The sequence below is a fragment of the Coniophora puteana genome (genome assembly GCF_000271625.1).
Source record: "Coniophora puteana RWD-64-598 SS2 unplaced genomic scaffold CONPUscaffold_1, whole genome shotgun sequence".
Taxonomy (NCBI): domain Eukaryota; kingdom Fungi; phylum Basidiomycota; class Agaricomycetes; order Boletales; family Coniophoraceae; genus Coniophora; species Coniophora puteana.
This window is the reverse complement of record NW_006913053.1, coordinates 3,648,593-3,666,215: the sequence shown is the minus strand read 5'-3', so window position 1 is coordinate 3,666,215 and position 17,623 is coordinate 3,648,593. Positions and strand designations below refer to the sequence as shown.

Sequence of the window (17,623 nt, the reverse complement as noted above, 5' to 3'; positions counted from 1 at the left end):
GATCACTCAAGTGACATCAGACCCCTGCGGTTCGCCAACTGCTATGAGAATGGTTATCAGATTCGAGGGGCTTTGAACGAGCAACACTCGTAACGCATGTCAAGTTGAACTCGTCCGAGTCTCTCGGTATATCTCGCGAACAGGACGTGACAGTAGAATCCAAAACCCCAGATATTACCAGCAGTAAGGCTACGATATAACAGCACACCTAATAAGCTAAGTGAAGGCGAACATTACGCTGGCGTAAAATTAAACGCAGCAGGTGTAGGTGTAGGAGTCAAAGCATCTGATCCAGATATAATAGCAGGTATAGGCATGCGCGCCTCGTTACTCGGACCCAGCGGTGCTCCAGAACTTGGGGGCTCTGGGTTAGGACGATTCGATGGCGTAGACGTCGGCATCCCATACTCCTCGTTCTCTGATGACACAGACTGGACTGCGGACACCTCTTCTGCTGATGTCGGCATGGGCTCGTGAGCGAAGACAGCCTCGCCAGTGCGTGTTTGTATGGCTTTCGCCACCTCTTGAAGTTCTTGCTCTCCTGTCCACTCTCCAACGACCGAGTTCATGTCATTATAACCCTTGCCTTTTGATATCAGCTCCTTCAGCTCATGCTTCTCAGCTTTAGAAGCCGTGTCTTCGCTGGACTTAAACTGGATAACGCAAAATTTGCTGTTTGCCCAGTGGTTGTCCAAATATTTTGCCTGTTGTGCGTCGGTATAACGAGAAAGTAAACTTAAATAAATTTAACTCACAAGACGTAGATATGATGGAACCAGTTCCTTGTCTACGTTCGTGACGGGATTTGGAGAAAAGACCGATGGATTTGACTCCGCTGCAGTGGCAATCATGACGGAGGATGCTTCTAAATCCATAAACTCATACATTAGCAGCATAATGGCAGCAAATCGAAAAGAAACGCACTAGTCACCCTCCGTATCCGGAGTGCGTCATCGTAACCAGTGCAATCGCCATTCTCGACTACAGCAATATCCTTCCCAAGCCCATTGACAAAGTCAACAATCTCGTTCAAGCGCTCCTGGAGAGCCTTCTCTCTAGGTCGCATGGGACGTGTCCGACAGTGTATCGTGATAGCAGAGACTCCAGTATTGATGATACGTTCCACCAGCTTCTTTGTCTCCTCCTGAGTGGGCAGAAGTCTGATTTTGGCGGTGACAGTGATTTCAGGGGGCATGGCCTGCCGAAGGGCGGTGAGAATGGAGCAAAGGAGGTCGGGGTTGGTAAGCAGGGCGGCGCCCATGCCCGCATGTGTCGAGAAAGGCTTTGGACATCCACAGTTAAGGTCGATCCCAGAGACATCCTGCATGACTTTGCGTGCTGCTTGGACGGCGAGCTCTGGATCCGCAGAGCCTATTTGGTATATCAGGTATGGCTTTTCGATGGGATGGGTGGTGAACATGGCGCGAGATTTGCCGTTGTACGAGATGACGCCGGTAATGGCTAATAGAGAACTTCAGGACGTCTCTCAAGTGAACGAGATAGAACCACTTACGATCAACCACTCGTTCGGCGTGGAGAATTGCTTTGTCAACCATCTCGGGCCCCCACACCAGCGAGGCGCCATACTTCAAAGCCAAGAGTCGGGTGGGCACTACAGGTAGTGTGAGCGACGAGGAAGCAAATGAAAGACGGAAGCGCATACAAGCACCCGAACGGACCATTGGTGCCAGAAATATGCCATTCTTGAAAGATTCTGGGGTCAAGTGGCTGATTTCTGTCCTCGGTCGCTTGGCTAACCTAGATATTTCGCCGTCAGGCGATGGAGAGTGCGAAAGCAGTCTTCTAGACATTCTTGAAAGGTGGGAGGTAGGCAGGTGGCGGAACGCCAGAGATCTAGAGGGACTAAGGTTGTTGGCTCGGCACAAGAGCATCTCGATCCGTTTTGGCCACCTTACTTGGAAGAGAAGGATAGAGTCGGATTTTGCCGATTATCCTTAGGACAGCAACTTGATCAAGCTCAAGCCTCAGAAAGCCCCTGTTGGGTTTATTGGCGACCACAACGCACATACATACGCATTCTCTGTCCTTTTGAATCTCGAGGTTCGTATAAAAAAGGGCACCTTACTAACGAATTACAATAGGCATGAGCGAAGGCAACACCTTTGCCTCTATCCAACCGTCAATCTCGACACTTCCATCGGAACTGCTCGAAGAGATCTTCCTATGTTACAGGGATATGGTTCTTCGGAATTCCGCAGGACTGATGCACGCACATGGTCATTTGGACCCCTCCCTACGCTCCCTTACACACGTATGCAGCCGTTGGCGTAGCGTCGCCCTTGGCTGCCCACGACTCTGGTCGTATCTTTCTGGGACTTGGCATCCCAAACAAATCGAAGCCGTTCTCTTCCGATCATGCGGAACAACGCCACTGACCGCAAACGTGGTCGCAGACGTTATGGATTCTATACCTGGACTAGGGAGGTGGAGTGTCATGGACACTGCCATACAGATGCTGGACGCGATGTCGCAGATTGGCTCACTCGAGATTACAATCGGGACGACGTCGTTTCCCTTTGGCCAATCGCTAGATGGTCATGCTCCCCTTCTTTCTTCTTTTGTGGTTAGCGGTCTCTGCCTTGATGGTATCCCGCAACTTCCAGAAAGGATGTTTAGTAGTGGCGCTCCTGCTCTGCGAAGAGTATGCATCGAACACTGCGGTGCTCCATGGACTTCACCTGCATTCTCAGGCCTCACAGAGCTCACGCTCAATCTTGGTTTTCCCAAGTCTAGTTATTCACCAGAGCCGACCATGGGGGAGCTCCTCGGTCTTCTTAGGCGTTGTCCGCAGTTGGAGTTGCTGCATCTAATATCGATCCTTCCGGATACGCTTGGTGGTTTCGGTCCGCCACTACCAGACGTATCTGCAGAGACAAAAATATCACTTCCTCGACTGACATTCTTCTATATCTCAGATGATGTCCATAGCTGCGCGCTACTCTGCTCGCACCTCGTCCTCTACCCTACAACCAGAGTCGAGCTCGACTGCCATATTCGCAGGAGAATAACTGGATTTAGTGGCGTGGGTCCGTCAAATCATTTCTCCGCGTTCAGTCTCCTTCACTCGCCTAACGGCGGACTAACCAGAGTACTCGACTCTGGTCATGGCGTCTATTTGTACCTCTCTTGCAATCGCTCAAGTATCAGAAGCTTCTGGGGAGAGCTCCCCTCTTCCACGCCCTTTGACGAGCCCAGGCCATCGGATGGTGGTGTCACCCATAGTATCGTTATGTCCCGCAGATTTACCATCACGCTCTCGCCTCCATCGTTAGGCATCGCCGAGAGACCGGTAATAGCTCAGCTGAGTGTCTGCCTTCCGCTCGAGCATGTCGACTTTTTGTCTCTGTCGGGTGATGTCAGCCGCAATACAGGATTTTGGCATAAGGCAATCTTTGCAAGTGCATCGAACATTACAACGTTGAAGATACACAAGATGAACCTCAGTCCGATCGTGCAGGCTTTGGGTGTTGACCGTGATATCCCTCTTCCATCGCTCCAACGTTTAGTGTTGCAGGACGTCGTGCTCCCCCGCGCAGGGGCGAATCATCTAACAGTTGATGGGCTGAGGGGTGTTCTCAGATCTAGACGAGAGTATGGTGTGAGCCTGCGGGGCGTTAGTCTGACTGGGAATCTTTCTAGTATCCATGAGGAGTATTTGACTGTATTTCGGGAAGAGGTTGCCGAGGTTACAATCCACGGAGATCTCAATGCATATGAGGAGGTCACATAAATGTGTTATTTGGTGGTTGTCAAAGTGGTAGTGCTTGATTGTGATAGATTTAGAGTGGATATTATGAGTCACTTTGAGCTTGAACCCATCGGCTTGAATCCTCGCGCGAGGAACGGAAACAGCCCCTGATGAGGCTCGTGAGAAGAGATTTCGACGAGAGAGATTTTGCATTCGCCGAAGGTTTTGTCCAGCGCTCATCACGTCCTTGCGATCTCCTCGCGCCATCCACTATCGAAACCCGAAAGGAAGCTCATTTGTATAGCCCACCATGCATTTGATGTACACATTGGACGAGAGCGGGAGCAGAATATACACTCTCAAGGTGCGCGGACGTCAGTAGGTAAAGGTCGAATGTTTGTGAACTAACACTGGGATACAGAAAGTTACTGATGCTGGACACATCACAAAATCTGCGCACCCTGGTATGTCCGACGTCTGACCGGGCTTAGGAACCCGCTTGTGCTTACACCCTGGTTCTAGCGCGTTTCTCGCCGGATGACAAGTTTTCACGTCACCGTGTAACGATCAAAAAGCGCTACGGCGTTCTTCTTACACAACTCCCCAGCAAGCCCATGTAACCACCCCTTTGGATCGCAGTCCCGCTGGGTACAAGCGGCGACTGTGCTCTAGCGTGTGGCACAGGCGATGTTATTCCTGGTCCCGAGGCTTCCGTTCCCATCGATGCTGCTGTAGTCTGCTGTAGTCCTCAGGCACGCTGGCAGCGAGAACGGAGCGGTATGATGGGCCCGGGTTTTGCTATTGCGCATGTTCTAATGTTATTGCTATGCATGCTTTGTGTATGTCGAAGATGTGTATTTTTAGGTGAAACCTTTCACGTGAAGCTTGCGCATGCTGCAAACGCACACACCTCAAACACACACCGGCCTCCGTCGCGTTGAACGAGACCTGTGCTCTGGGGACCTTCAGCCCATCTATCCCTTGAACCCTTCCCTGGACCTGATGAGAGGCTATTATAAGGTGAAGCTACACGTGCGATGGATGTGGCATCGGTTTCGGGTGGGAACATATGATGCAAAAAATAGCATCAAGCTGAAATGCTGAGACTAAGCGAGAGACTATTTTCATGACACATCCTGCTGATTATATGGGCGCTAATCGGGTGAGGGCAAAGAGACTCTTGACATTTGTCGTATGGCCTCTGAGGTTATTATGCCGATCTAGCTCTCTAAGATAATACAGTAGGTGATAATGGGACCAGCGGGTGTTGCGAAGGGCAAGACAAAGAATTTGAACCCGAAAGAGGGCAAAATCGAACGCCCGCTTGAAATCAAGTATGACGTTGCAAAATGCGTCTGCCGAAATGACCGTAGCCAGTCTCACTCTGAGACTTTCCCACTTTCTTTTCGACGAGGGTGAGACAATAGGCAGAGAAGAAATCGGATGATACTCGTTTGTCATAGAGACTAGCCTTCATACACGAGAAAAAGAAAGAAAAGGGATTCTTGAAATGAATTGTAGCCATGAGAAGAGGCTACAGGAGAGGGGTCCGGTTGCTCCAAAGATGGTCACCCGCTGAGTTTGGAGTCTGTCATGTCGTCGTCCGCCTGTAGCCGTTGACCCGCCACCACATCCACACCCATTTCCCTTCCCTCGCTCCCTTCCCTCGTCCTCTCCCCAGCCGCTCCTTTCCCCGCCAGCCTTGGCTGTATATACCGTACGCCATCCACACTAGCAGTCCGCACTTCTTCCTCACTGCGATCGGCTGATCCAGTCGTTGGGGGCGTCCCTTTCCTCCCTCCATGGATTACAACGACCAACGCCCACCCCGCTCCGCTCGGCCTCTCATGAGCCCGCAGCAGTTTCAAGACCAGCAAAACTATGGCTATGCGCAAATGAATCCACAAATGGCTTATCCCGCCCGGCAGCCTACTATGAGCCCAGATTCAGCCGCTCGGCAGCAGCACAACATTTCCTTCCAAGACACAGAGCGCGGCGAGCGCACAGAGCACGTCAACAGCCAAAGGCAGCGTACCATGCCTTCGGCTTACTCAAATCCGCGCTCCCCAACATGGGCCGACGCGGAGGCGGGCGGATACATAGAAGATGGAGCAAATGTTGGCAGGAAGAAGAGTCTCGTTAGGCCAGATAGAGAAAGAATCGAGCCTGGCCACAGACAGTGGCATTACCGTTCCCATGCTGCTCAGATGGAGGAGGAGGGAACAGGGAGAGTTGGTGTCGCGCCCTCGAGTACGTTGATCATCGCTGTCTTGCCCGACGAACGTGCTTGATGACGTCGACCTCCTCTCAGCCACTGGTAATGTTCCCCAGCGTGCCGGAACCCAGCGTGCCGGAACCCAGCGTGCCGGAAACCTCCGCCGAGGTAAATCTCTTCTGGCGAGAGAGGAAGACGTCCAAGAATCTGGTCTGTCTCTGTTCAAGCGGGGCACGACACTCAGACGGAAGCGCCAGCCTTCAAATGGCCAGGGTACCGTTATCACTGCACCCGCTGAAAAGTCCAAGAGCTGCTGGGATGGCATAGGCCCCGGGCCGAAGGATTGCTGGTTTATCTACTGCTACATTATTACCTGCTGGATTCCGCCTCCTATTCTGTCCTTCTGTGGTAAGTGTTCCATGCTCTTCTTCGTCATAGCACTCATCTGATGTAACTTCGATACAGGTATCCGCACACCCGATCAGCAACGTGCATGGCGCGAAAAGATGGGCTTGCTTAGTATCATCGCCTATGAAATGGCTGCAGTCGGTTTCATCACCTTCGGGTTCACGGAGACCGTTTGTGGCACTCCCCCCAACCGGTTCTGGCAAGGCGCCATCGGCACAGAATCGGTCATCATCCATGGTTATGACTACGACTTCTCTCACTTCAGCCACCCAGCGGCAGGCAACATGTTTAATGGGCAGACCAACCCGTTAGACGAGGGCGGGTGGAACTTGGCTCAGAATGATGCCAGTTTCATGTTCCAGATCACGAATGAGAACTGCCAAGGAATTATCACGAAGGCTAGCGGCTCCAGTATCACCGGTGATAATGGCAACTTGGATTGGTACTTCCCTTGCAACATTTTCAATCCGCACTCCTCTGCTACCAACACGTCCCAGTACACCAGTTCCCAGAATTGCCATGTTTCTAGTCAGGCTCGTCAAGGACTGCAGCAAATGTCAACGCAAGGGCAGGTCTACTATGACTGGAATGATCTCAATGACCCTTCGCGTAACTTGGCTGTATTCGAGTCGTAAGTCCTTGGCTACCTCGCTTCTTATTTACCACCAATTAACCCTGAATAGGTCTGTTCTGGACCTCGATCTTTTGAACTGGCTAAGCAGAGATCAGGTGAACTATCCTGACCTCTGGGACCAGATGAAGAATGCCGATGGGACGTATAACGGCAAAGATTTGTCAATGTGGTTCCAGCGCACCGGACAACACCAGATCGGCAAGTGTCTTGAAGACACCATTCTCGTCGGCTTTATCGATAGCGACAGTATCGGCTGTGTCGCTTCTGAGGTCGTCCTGTATCTCTCACTCGTCTTCATTATTGGTGTTGTGTCTATCCGTTTCTTCATGGCTGTCTTGTTCTCTTGGTTCTTCTCCTGGAAGCTTGGCAATTTCCCTCGGGAAACTTACGAGCAACGCATGGCGCGTTCGGAACAGATTGAAGCATGGTCGAATGATATCTACAGGCCTGCTCCCAGTGAATATCGCCCCAATGTCAGCAAGACTGGCCTTCGCTTTGGCAAGAACAAGAAGGGAATACTCCCCACCCAATCTCGATTCACCCCGCATGAGCAACCCAAAGGCGCTTCGCCTCGGCCGACGACCGTGTACTCGGAGCTAAAAGGAGGAGGTAACTCTCGTCCCGTCACGACTTATGGTATGCACGATGTGCCATGGAAGAGGCAGACAACCTACTCGATTAACACGAAGAGCAGCAAGGCCAGCCCCCCTGAGACTCCCTTCTCCCGTCAATCCAAGAGTACCACGTCCTTCGGCGATGGCCTCATGCGTGCATCTCGCGCCGGCTTTAACGAGAATCCCTGTCCATTCCCGCTGCACAATGTCGTTCCTCAGCCCCCTCCCGATTACGAACCCTTCAACTTCCCACTTGCGCATACTATTTGCCTCGTCACCGCTTATTCCGAGTCTATTGAGGGTCTTCGCACGACGCTGGATTCGCTCGCTACTACAGACTATCCCAACAGTCACAAGCTTATCCTTGTCATCGCCGACGGTGTCGTCAAGGGTGCTGGCAACGATATGACCACGCCTGATATCTGCCTAACCATGATGAAGGAGTTCATCATCCCCCCTGACGAGGTCGAAGCCCATTCCTATGTCGCCATTGCCGATGGCCACAAGCGCCACAACATGGCCAAGGTCTACGCTGGATTCTACGACTACGATGACAACAGTGTTGAGCGTACTAAGCAGCAGCGGGTGCCCATGGTTGTCGTTGCCAAGGTCGGCAACCCGCTCGAACGCGGTGAAGCGAAGCCTGGCAACCGTGGCAAGCGTGACAGTCAGATTGTCCTCATGGCCTTCCTCCAGAAGGCCATGTTCGATGAGCGGATGACGACATTCGAGTATGAGTTCTTCAACTCGGTCTGGCGCGTGACGGGTGTCAGTCCAGATCGGTACGAACTTGTGCTGTGTGTCGATGCAGATACGAAGATTTTCCCGGATTCACTTACGCGCATGGTATCTTGCTGTGTGGTTGACGTGGAAATTATGGGTTTGTGCGGTGAGACAAAGATTGCGAACAAGAGCGACAATTTCGTCACCATGATGCAAGGTAAGCATATCTCCATTATTTAATTATCGCTAAATACTGACACAGCGCTGCAGTCTTCGAGTACTACATTTCTCACCACATGACAAAGGCCTTTGAAGCTATGTTCGGTGGTGTGACCTGTTTGCCTGGTTGTTTCAGCATGTATCGCATCAAGGCGCCGAAAGGCGACTCCGGCTACTGGGTTCCCATTCTTGCCAATCCCGATATTGTCGAGCACTACTCTGAGAACGTGGTCGACACCCTGCACAAGAAGAACTTGCTCTTGCTCGGTGAAGATCGTTACCTGACGACCCTGCTGCTCAAGACGTTCCCTCGCCGCAAGAACATGTTCTGCCCCCAGGCTGTCTGCAAGACCATTGTCCCTGATACCTTCCGCGTCCTCCTATCCCAGCGTCGCCGCTGGATTAACTCGACAGTCCATAACTTGCTTGAGCTTATTCTTGTGCGCGACCTGTGTGGCACCTTCTGCTTCTCGATGCAGTTCGTCGTTGGTATGGAACTTGCTGGTACCTTGGTGTTGCCTGCCGCTATCAGTTTCACTCTCTACCTCATCATCATTTCAATCATTCCCGGTGGAGCGAACACGACCATCCCGCTTGTCCTACTCGCTATTGTCCTTGGTCTTCCTGGTGTCCTCATCGTCGTTACGTCTCGCAAGATTGCCTACATGGGATGGATGGTGATCTACCTGCTCTCCTTGCCCATTTGGAACGGTCTTCTACCCGCGTATTCGTTCTGGCATTTTGATGACTTCTCCTGGGGTCAGACACGTAAGATCGCTGGTGACAAGGGCGGAGACCACAGTGACAAGGACGGAGAGTTCGACTCATCGCATATTGTGATGAAGCGATGGGCTGAGTTTGAGCGGGACAGGCGTTGGAAGACCGGTATGACGTCGCGCGACTCTACTTACGTGGATAAGAGGTACGTTCATGAGCTTTCTATGGAATCTCACACCTTAAACAAATTGCTTCCAGCAACCGCTACTCGATGGCTTCTAATTCCGAGGGACCATTTGGTGTCGAGTCGTCGACCACCGAGTCTGTTCCCTACTCTAACTCCACCCGCCCGCGTCACGATAGCAATGCTCTCCTCATGCTGCCTGCTCCGCTCGCCATGAACAGGCATGTCGCTTCTACTGCGTCTGCATCGAGTGTTGGTCTTTCGCGATCTAGCGAGGATGCTTACGGATCTGACATGGGTTCAACATCGAATCAGCGACTTGTTCCCAGTCCGCAAGATCAACTCGACTACCGCGAGTCCCCACCTCCCCGACACCCAGCCTTCGAGAACCAGGTTGCCAGGGCGGTGGGCAACAATGGGGGTGTTCTCCGGAACTCCACCGTCGCCAGCCAGTATCAGTCGGAGACGCACAACCCCTTCCGTCCCTCAGAGGCCCATGTGGCTTCTTACGAAGACACCGAGTATGGTACTGAGACTGAGGAGATGGCACCGCAGCAGTATATCAACCGCCAGCAACGTGGTATCAGTCTCTCCGACAACGGACCCGTTCCTGGTCCCGACGGTGTACGCCGGGTAGCTAAACCTGGTACCCGTCGGCCATCATCACAGGCGCCTCCTCAGAACCGGTACTCACGGTCTTCGCAGGCCTTCAACCTGCCGCCTGGAGCCGCGCCTCCTCAGCACGGAAGTGGGCATGGGTTTTAGAGTATGAATGCTTTTATACGGACAATACGGACACACGTCTCCTCGTAATGCGAACCTTGACTGTATAGGTCCCCTTACTGGACATCCTAACTTTACTTTGATATTTGGGTTCAAGTTGCTGCAGCGCATTTGGATGGATTTGGAATTCGAAGACGTTGGCGTGCTTCAAGATGCCTCTTTATATTGCACATTCTGGACTTTGCATAAAATATGCTACGATATGATACCTTACGAAACTCGTCTTCCCTTTCCTCCCCCTACTTCTTCCTTGTCCCTCGAACTTAGTACTTCCATCATCTATTGACGCTTCGCCGGCACCATCCATCTGCCACATTTTTGTGCTGAATCGAGAATTCTTCGCCCGTAGCATCCTCGTTTATTACTGCAAGCCGTTCATGCAATGCATTCACACAATTTGACAAAATTTCAACGCTAGGCATCCAATATTCAATATTCAACGTTCAACGTTGCAACGTTAGGTCCGAATGATGGTTTAGTTCCGTTTGTTGGACCTTGATGAACACATGTCAATAGAGCTGGTTGCATTGTTTGGTGCACCAAACAAAGATAGGCGCTTGCTGCCTTGAGGACGCGGTCTGGTTGCTGAGCCTATTGCACGCCTGCCCCAGCTCCCCTTCTTTCCTCCCGCCGCCCACCAGAGTCCACCATGGCTGCCGCTTCCATGTCGTCGTCTCCAATCACCCAGGTGTCCCAGCAGGCACCCATGCAGACCAGCCTCCAGCCTCAGCTGCTCACAAGACTCCTCTTGGACCTGCGCGGGCGTCGGTTCTCGGTCGACAGAGAGACGATCATGAACCTGCCAGAGTCGGTTCTCCTCTGTCTCTTCCCGAACGGGCTCGTTCTGAGCCGGCAGAGCGCGGCATTTTCTGACGGTGGGGAGGCTGAGGAGGACGAAGAGGTTTATGCCGTCGACGTATGTCCTTTCCCCTCGCTTTCTCACGTGGCATGCACAAGGCGGGGAGCTAACTATGTTATGTCCATGTTATCGTACCATGTGCGCATACAATATCTAGTTCGACCCCGACTGCTTTGCCTACGTCCTCGACTTCTTCAGGAATGCTTCGGAGGCGTTCTACGGCACCGGCACGAACCCGGGTTTGTTCGCGGCTCAACAACACCTGCTCGACGGCTCGCCCTCCGACTTTGGTCCGGCGGCATCGCAGAACCCGTTGCTCACGAAGCAGGCGATTATTGTGCTGCGCGAGGAGCTTGAGTACTTTGCCATCCCGCCCAAGGACAGCGAAGCCGCAACCGACGAGCACGGTATTGCTAACGAACCTCTCCTGGAGATCAAGCGGCAGTGTGGAGCCAACATCATGGAGAAGCGCAACATCTTCACGGCCCTCCAACGCAACGTTCACAAGGAAAACAATGTTGCTGAGCAGCACCTTATTGATATGCTTTGCATGAGGTAAGCAGACAACCAACGAACATTGTACCTTTTGCATTTGCTAATTCTCCTTGCTAATTTCCTAGCGGCTTCGACCGTGAGGACGAGTGGGGATTCCGCGCCATTGAGCCTTCGCGGTGCTGCATCTCCTCAATAGCCCTCGTGCTCCTCAAGACGGGCATAATACACCACCCCGCTAGCCAGAACGGCGACCGGCCCGTTACGGTCGACTACAACCAGATGGCGACTGCGCAGAAGCTTCTGCTCTTCTGGAGGAAGCCTGCTGTGAGTTCGCCGTCGCTTCTAAATTAAAATCAAGGCGCAATCTTACGAATTCGTCGTAGCGCAAGTGCTGGTGGGACGGCCTGGAAGTTGACATCGCCAAGCCTGGTGAGGCACCCCTTCTGATCAAGTTGTGGGCAAGACGCGTTTGGACCCTTGAGCTTAGCTTGGTATGTGTGCTCCACTTCCATTTCGCCTTCTGGTTTCTCACTTCATTTTCTCTACAGGTATAAGAAGTATTTACGCTACCCAGGCTGGTTTCGCTGGATCTCCCCACTCCTTGCCAACCCTTCCTTTTTTATGACTGTCATGCCAGCATGCACGGACACTCATAACGACAACTGATCCTCTTTGCATCGATACCCGTCGTTTTATTCCTTTTTTTGTCTCTACAGTCCCATCCATCTCCGTCAACAATAAGTTACACGATACACAACCGCACTTTGCTATCGACCATTATAACACTGTGGATCGGAAAATTATTGTGCATCCAAAAGATGATAATGGTTCAGTTACTTCATCCGCTTGATTCGGTTGGTTCAGGGTATGTAGGGATGCGTCTAAAAATCCTCAGGGTAAGTGAAAACGCAGAAGGCTCCCAAAGCGGATCGGCAGCCCCTGAGTCTAATCAGCAGACGACGTTTGGTGCCCCTTGCTTTCTGCTCTCATCGCGTCGACATCACAACTCAGATTTCAACAGCCACATTGTATTTCCAAAATCCAACAACTTGCAATGGCCGATAGCTTTGACCTCGAAGAACTCGTCCACCTCGAACAGACGTCCGCCCGCTTCCTTCTGGCGCACGATCACAGCCAAATCTAAATCATACTTTTCTTTTTTGTTTTGTTTTGTTCTGTCTCCCCTCCTCCACTTGCAGGTTCTACGATAGCGGGCACGCCGACGGGTTCGCACACGGACGCGTGCACGGGCTCATCGAGGGCCGCGCGCTGGGCCGCGAAAAGGGCTTCGAGATGTGGGAGGAGCTCGGGTTCTACGAGGGCTTCGCGCGGACGTGGCAGGCGGTGTATGCGAAGCGCGGGCAGGAGGACGAGTGCGCTTTTTCTTCTTTTCCTTCTTCTTCATCTTTTCAGCTCACGAGTTGTTAACTGTGATCGTCCGTTTGTTTTTTGCTCGCCGTTCGTATGACGTTCGCGTTGGGACGTGTGCAGCCGCGTCGTGCACCACACGAAACACCTTCTCGCGCTCATCGCGCAGTTCCCGACTGTGAACCCCAAGACCGCGGCGGCGGCGACGGCGGGGGGTGATAGCGAGGGGCTGGACATCGAGAAGCTGCAGCGGCAGATCCGCTCGCGGTACAAGGCGCTCTGCGCGTCGCTCGGTGTGAAGCCCACGCTGCGGGCCGCGAGCAGCACGGATGGGCCAGGCGGCGGCGGCGACGCAGCAGCGATGGAGGACGATCCAGCGGTGGGCGGTGGCGAGACGGGCTCTAGGGCGCAAGGACGCAAGGTCTGGAAGCTCGAGGAGGACGCGAAAAGGCCGACGATGCAGGGGCTTAGTTTCTAATACCACCCCAAGGCTTGCCTACGAAGGTCGCGATCATGTCGCTCCGCGCGAATATGCTTTGCACGCCGGTGTTCTTGGGTGAGGTTCTGTTCATCTGCTCTTTTGGTTTCTTCGCTAAAGACGTTCTTTCTACAAGTACACAATTCGTATTTGTACATCAAGAAAGCGGGTACGCTAGGGATGCGGCTAAATGATAGCTAGATAATTGGCGTATTGGTGTATGAAACAAGATATCAGCAAGATGATAGATGGTAGTACTAGCCTATCCAAAAGATGTCGTACAACGCAAGAAATACATGCTTTATAAATCCCACCTAAAGATCACCATATGTCGGAACCGCGAGCTCAGTACTCAGTGATTGCAGCACGCAGCCCCGTTCGAGCCATTGCCATTTGTCCCATTTGTCCCATTCTCAGAACCACCTCCAAACGCAAGCTTGCTGTGCGTGTCCTTCACCCCAGGCACGTCCATGCTCGGGTTCATCTTGAAGAAGTTATTGGGCCTGAACGTGACGTTGACGTGCTCGACGGGCATCACAGGCCAGTCCTCGGGGCGCGCAATATGCGTCATGCCTACCATCCCATGCGTATAAGCCCCTGTGCGCGCATCCTCGACAGGCAAAGAAGAAGAAAGAACGCACCGACAGTGAGGAACATGACGATATCCTCCTTCTCGATGCTGCCCCCGCCCTCCTTCACCCACGTCGCCACCGAATCCACCGGCTCCCCCTTCGTCTGCGGCACATACTTGCCGCTCGGCCACATGCGCCCGCCGCCGCCATTGGGCCCCTCCTCGTCGCGCACGACCCACACCGGCTTCTGGGTAAACGTCGCGCGCCTCTGCACGAACGAGTCCTCCTTCGCGAGCACGGGCGTGAGCCCGCTCTTCATCGCCACACTGTACCCCGCCTCCCTCCCGCTCGCGTAGTGCCGCGTCGCGGGGTTCACGATGCGCCACCTCCGCTCGCGCGCCCAGTCAAAGTCGCGCGCGCCCTCGGCCTGCGCGCGCAGCACCGTGTCGCGCACCGCGAACGCGTTCCCGTAGAAGTTCTCCGCGGAGCCCGTCGGCTGCGGGAGCGCGACGATGTCGGACTCGACGACGCTGTTGTACAGCCCGTCGAGCATCGGGTCGACACGCAGCGAGAAGATGTGCTGGTGGTGCTGCGCGTTGATGTTCGGCGCGATCGTCGTCCCGTGCGGGTTCGGCTCGTCTGGGCTGGCGACGTAGACCTGCAGGATGCCGGACATGCGGATCTCGAGCTCGACGTTGCCGTCTTGGTAGAACATGTAGTTCCAGATGTACTCTACGACAAGAGCTTAGTTTCGACGCGGCAGAGAAAGAGACAGGTGTGCGTACCGTAGTTGGCAAGCGTGGTGACCATGCTGACAACGAGACGGCGGCGGCGGACGGTCTGCGCACGACCTCCCGGGCGGTAATCCGTGTGCTTCCACAGGAGACCTGCGTCTTCCTCGTGAATGCAGACGGCTTTGTCGATCACAAAAGCAGAGCCATTGTGGTTCACGAATGCACCAGGCTAACAACCTGCAATCAGTCTGCATGGACGCGATGGCTTTTACCAGAGACACTCACCAAGTAATGGATGTTGCCGAGGCAATCGCAGCCCAGAGAAAGATCATTGGCCATGGTACCCTGACCATACTCACCCCTGCCACATCGACATTAGCATACGGTGGCTGAGTAAAAGCCGCGTGATCGACTCACGTATCAAACGCAAACTTTCTGGGATGCGGGAACTCGGGGGCAGCATACGGGACGACCATCTCCGCCACCGAAAGACGGTAGAAAATAGGCCGCACGACACCGTCGTCGTTGTACGTGATAGTGGAGATCGCAACACCCTCACGATGACTGAATGCTAAAGAAAACATATAAACATCGCCTCGAAAAACCACGCAGAAAACCCATCTCACCGATATGCATCTTCCACTTCTGCCACTCGAGCTCGTGCCCGTTCATCTTGAAGCTGACGCCCTCCGGCTGGACAATATGCAGCGGCTTAACGTCCTCGCGTGGCTTCGGGCACTCCGGGTCGTTCGCGCGCAGGTCCGGCAAAAAGTCGTAGCGCTTGAGCGGGGGCGGGATGCGCTCGCGGCCCGAGAGCGCGAGGTCGTCGTTGCTGAGCGCGCCGGGCGTCGTGTCCGCAACGGAGAGCCCGATGGAGCCGTCGGGCTTCTTCTTATAGATCGGCGGGAAGTCGATCTGGATGACTTTTTCCTGGACGGAGTCGATCACGGGGACGAAGTCCTGCGTTTGTCCATCGATGTGTCAGGAAGTGTATGCATGATGGTTGGAGTGGAGTGGAGTGGATTGTTTGGACTCACCAAAGGGTGGGCGTAAAGGTTCTCGTGCTCGTCCAGTCTCGCGAAGAGCAAAGCCTGCTGGAGCCTGAGGTGCTCCGGAAACCGTGCATCGTAGCCAATAGCCCATCCGTCGGCGCAAAGCTGGTCTGGACGGATACCTGCATGATCCGGGCCATGGCACCAGGTCCAATTCAGTCAGCCAAGTCAGCGGGATGCGAAGGTGTGCCTCGTGGAGGCGCCACAGTCGAAGGTCGTGTGTTTGCACGTACCGACTTGCTTGCAGAGCTCCTGGACGCGGGGGTCCTTGCGCACGATGGTCTCTGCGGCGATGAGCTCCTCTGGCGTGATCTGGGGCTCGCTGCCCTTAGGGATGGGCTCAAGGGTATCGACGGACCAGATGCCGTTCTCGAGCGAGAGGACGGTGTTGTATGCCGGTCTGTGTGTTCCGTATGAGTGACAGCGAGAAATTAAATGGCAAAGGTGACACACCCATTTACTACGTCGATGAACTGAACGCAGGTGAGCACGCGAGCGGTGGAGATGATGAAGGACAACGTACGTCAACTTCGGCCTTGCGAGGGATGGGCGTCACCGCCTCGGGCTGTCCACCGGGGAAGAGGGGGATACCTAGCGTGGCGAGGACGGCTCTCTTGGGCGGGGGACAGAGAGAGCATGTGATGAAGCGCACAGCGTTGATCTGCGTCTTTGCCGCGATGTGGTGTCTCACTGCGAGAGTGACAGCTTGGATCTGCACCGGTCAGCTAATTAATATGCTGAATCAAAGACGAGCCGGGTTACCTCCTCAGGGGTGAGCGGATCGAGCGGGTGCTTGAAGGTCGTCGGGACCTTGATAGGGGCCTTGTCCTGCACGACGGCGGATGCGGTTCCGGGGAGAGTTGGGGTCGGCGACATCTCGACGGACTCTGTGTTTAAAGCTTAAAGCACAGGCTGGGGGAGGCAGATAAGCGGTTGGGCGGTGAGGTCAAGTGCTTATATATGCGGGCCGAGTTACGAGGACCACTATCCGGATCTTTATGGGATAAAAGAGCTTAGCCTCGCAATCGCCCTTCCGAGCGGAGAATGTCAGTCACAGTGAGAATAAAATTGTAGTAGGAGCACACCAACGCGGTCGCAGACGTTGGGCGGCGTCGCGCGCTTGTCACAGGCCTCCAACGCATGACCTCGTTATCTCGCTTAGATATGAATTCATCCCTTATCTAGACACCTTCTCGGTTTTCGGGCTCTCGGATCGGACATTGCACTCCGCCCCATTCGACCCTGGCCCCGATGTCGATCATGAAACCGCTCAGTAACATATGGAAGGCGCTAACGAGGGCCTCGGTCCCGCGTGAGGCGCCCCCCGCACGCATAGGTCATCAATGAGACATCCTGGCGGTGGGCGCGCGTCATCGCTCGATCCTCGGCCTCATCTCAGACACCGTCATAAATATTCAAACCAGACTCTGAATCGCCTCCATCACCCACTCACATTATCCTCATTCTCTGCAAAAGCCAAGACAAGCCTACCCCCTAACTTTGTATTAGCTGTGATTCATCTCGAAACGCCACCATGGTCAAGTCCGCGGAGGAGATGATCGAGAAATTCAACGAGCAGGTCAACATGACCGTCGAAGAGCTTGAGGCGTGGCTCGAGACCAACAAGAGTCACCAGGCCGGCACAGGCGTTGGTCTCGAGAGCGGACACAAGATTGTCGCCATTCTGAAGAAGAACCCTACGAAGGAACCGGAGAAGTATGACGAGGTACGGGCTCTACTTGGGACGTTGGGTATTGTTCATTAACGTCGATTGGTTTAACGTGCAGGAGGATCTTCAGCATATGAGAAAGGTGGTCGCGTACGTTTACTCCCTCTCAAGTCTTGCACCCGGATGCTTA

At 53.8% G+C, this 17,623-nt stretch overlaps 7 protein-coding genes across 7 annotated transcripts; 5 read left to right on the top strand and 2 right to left on the bottom strand.

Annotated features, from left to right (window-relative positions):
• Positions 1-167: 167 nt before the first annotated feature.
• Positions 168-1,785, bottom strand: CONPUDRAFT_134462 (FMN-linked oxidoreductase). The gene is made up of 5 exons (XM_007765564.1): positions 1,664-1,785; positions 1,514-1,612; positions 925-1,461; positions 756-865; positions 168-704 (listed from the first exon to the last, which is right to left on the bottom strand). The coding sequence occupies exons 1-5, from the start codon at positions 1,680-1,682 to the stop codon at positions 234-236; spliced, it is 1,236 nt and encodes a 411-aa protein (XP_007763754.1). The 5' UTR covers positions 1,683-1,785; the 3' UTR covers positions 168-233.
• A 2,166-nt stretch (positions 1,786-3,951) lies between these two features.
• On the top strand, positions 3,952-4,617 carry CONPUDRAFT_96482 (Nop10 family nucleolar RNA-binding protein). The gene is made up of 3 exons (XM_007765563.1): positions 3,952-4,073; positions 4,131-4,173; positions 4,232-4,617. Exons 1-3 carry the CDS (start codon positions 4,020-4,022, stop codon positions 4,327-4,329), a joined length of 195 nt encoding a protein of 64 aa, XP_007763753.1. The 5' UTR covers positions 3,952-4,019; the 3' UTR covers positions 4,330-4,617.
• A 769-nt stretch (positions 4,618-5,386) lies between these two features.
• CONPUDRAFT_79332 (glycosyltransferase family 2 protein) lies at positions 5,387-10,592 on the top strand. Its single transcript, XM_007764659.1, has 6 exons — positions 5,387-5,959; positions 6,021-6,332; positions 6,390-6,963; positions 7,016-8,520; positions 8,574-9,444; positions 9,498-10,592. Exons 1-6 carry the CDS (start codon positions 5,512-5,514, stop codon positions 10,186-10,188), a joined length of 4,401 nt encoding a protein of 1,466 aa, XP_007762849.1. The 5' UTR covers positions 5,387-5,511; the 3' UTR covers positions 10,189-10,592.
• A 278-nt stretch (positions 10,593-10,870) lies between these two features.
• CONPUDRAFT_45439 (uncharacterized protein) lies at positions 10,871-11,911 on the top strand (the record flags this gene model as incomplete). Its single annotated transcript, XM_007764334.1, has 3 exons — positions 10,871-11,122; positions 11,223-11,620; positions 11,686-11,911. 3 exons carry the CDS (start codon positions 10,871-10,873, stop codon positions 11,909-11,911), a joined length of 876 nt encoding a protein of 291 aa, XP_007762524.1.
• A 703-nt stretch (positions 11,912-12,614) lies between these two features.
• On the top strand, positions 12,615-13,256 carry CONPUDRAFT_17913 (DUF1715-domain-containing protein; the record flags this gene model as incomplete). The annotated part of the gene is made up of 3 exons (XM_007764167.1): positions 12,615-12,661; positions 12,760-12,933; positions 13,052-13,256. Coding segments are annotated over 3 exons (426 nt in total), but the record flags the coding sequence as incomplete, so codon positions are not given.
• A 502-nt stretch (positions 13,257-13,758) lies between these two features.
• CONPUDRAFT_46458 (peroxisomal copper amine oxidase) lies at positions 13,759-16,640 on the bottom strand (the record flags this gene model as incomplete). Its single annotated transcript, XM_007764402.1, has 11 exons — positions 13,759-13,979; positions 14,048-14,710; positions 14,764-14,941; positions 14,998-15,073; positions 15,130-15,283; positions 15,330-15,672; positions 15,750-15,886; positions 15,998-16,164; positions 16,218-16,237; positions 16,288-16,476; positions 16,527-16,640. The coding sequence occupies 11 exons, from the start codon at positions 16,638-16,640 to the stop codon at positions 13,759-13,761; spliced, it is 2,262 nt and encodes a 753-aa protein (XP_007762592.1).
• Positions 16,641-17,298: 658 nt separating this feature from the next.
• Positions 17,299-17,587, top strand: CONPUDRAFT_17071 (uncharacterized protein; the record flags this gene model as incomplete). Its single annotated transcript, XM_007764164.1, has 2 exons — positions 17,299-17,490; positions 17,552-17,587. Coding segments are annotated over 2 exons (228 nt in total), but the record flags the coding sequence as incomplete, so codon positions are not given.
• Positions 17,588-17,623: the final 36 nt, after the last annotated feature.

Excerpts from the sequence above, each read along its gene's own strand:
- CONPUDRAFT_134462 (XM_007765564.1), bottom strand. Across the intron at positions 866-924 it reads CCGGATACGGAGGGTGACTA|AAGCATCCTCCGTCATGATT; the intron begins GTGCGTTTCTTT and ends TTATGGATTTAG. Across the intron at positions 705-755 it reads TTCCATCATATCTACGTCTT|GCAAAATATTTGGACAACCA; the intron begins GTGAGTTAAATT and ends GACGCACAACAG.
- CONPUDRAFT_96482 (XM_007765563.1), top strand. The coding sequence starts at position 4,020 with ATGCATTTGATGTACACATTGGACGAGAGCGGGAGCAGAATATACACT. Across the intron at positions 4,074-4,130 it reads GCAGAATATACACTCTCAAG|AAAGTTACTGATGCTGGACA; the intron begins GTGCGCGGACGT and ends ACTGGGATACAG. Across the intron at positions 4,174-4,231 it reads CACAAAATCTGCGCACCCTG|CGCGTTTCTCGCCGGATGAC; the intron begins GTATGTCCGACG and ends CCCTGGTTCTAG.
- CONPUDRAFT_79332 (XM_007764659.1), top strand. The coding sequence starts at position 5,512 with ATGGATTACAACGACCAACGCCCACCCCGCTCCGCTCGGCCTCTCATG. Across the intron at positions 6,333-6,389 it reads TCCTATTCTGTCCTTCTGTG|GTATCCGCACACCCGATCAG; the intron begins GTAAGTGTTCCA and ends ACTTCGATACAG. Across the intron at positions 9,445-9,497 it reads TCTACTTACGTGGATAAGAG|CAACCGCTACTCGATGGCTT; the intron begins GTACGTTCATGA and ends AATTGCTTCCAG.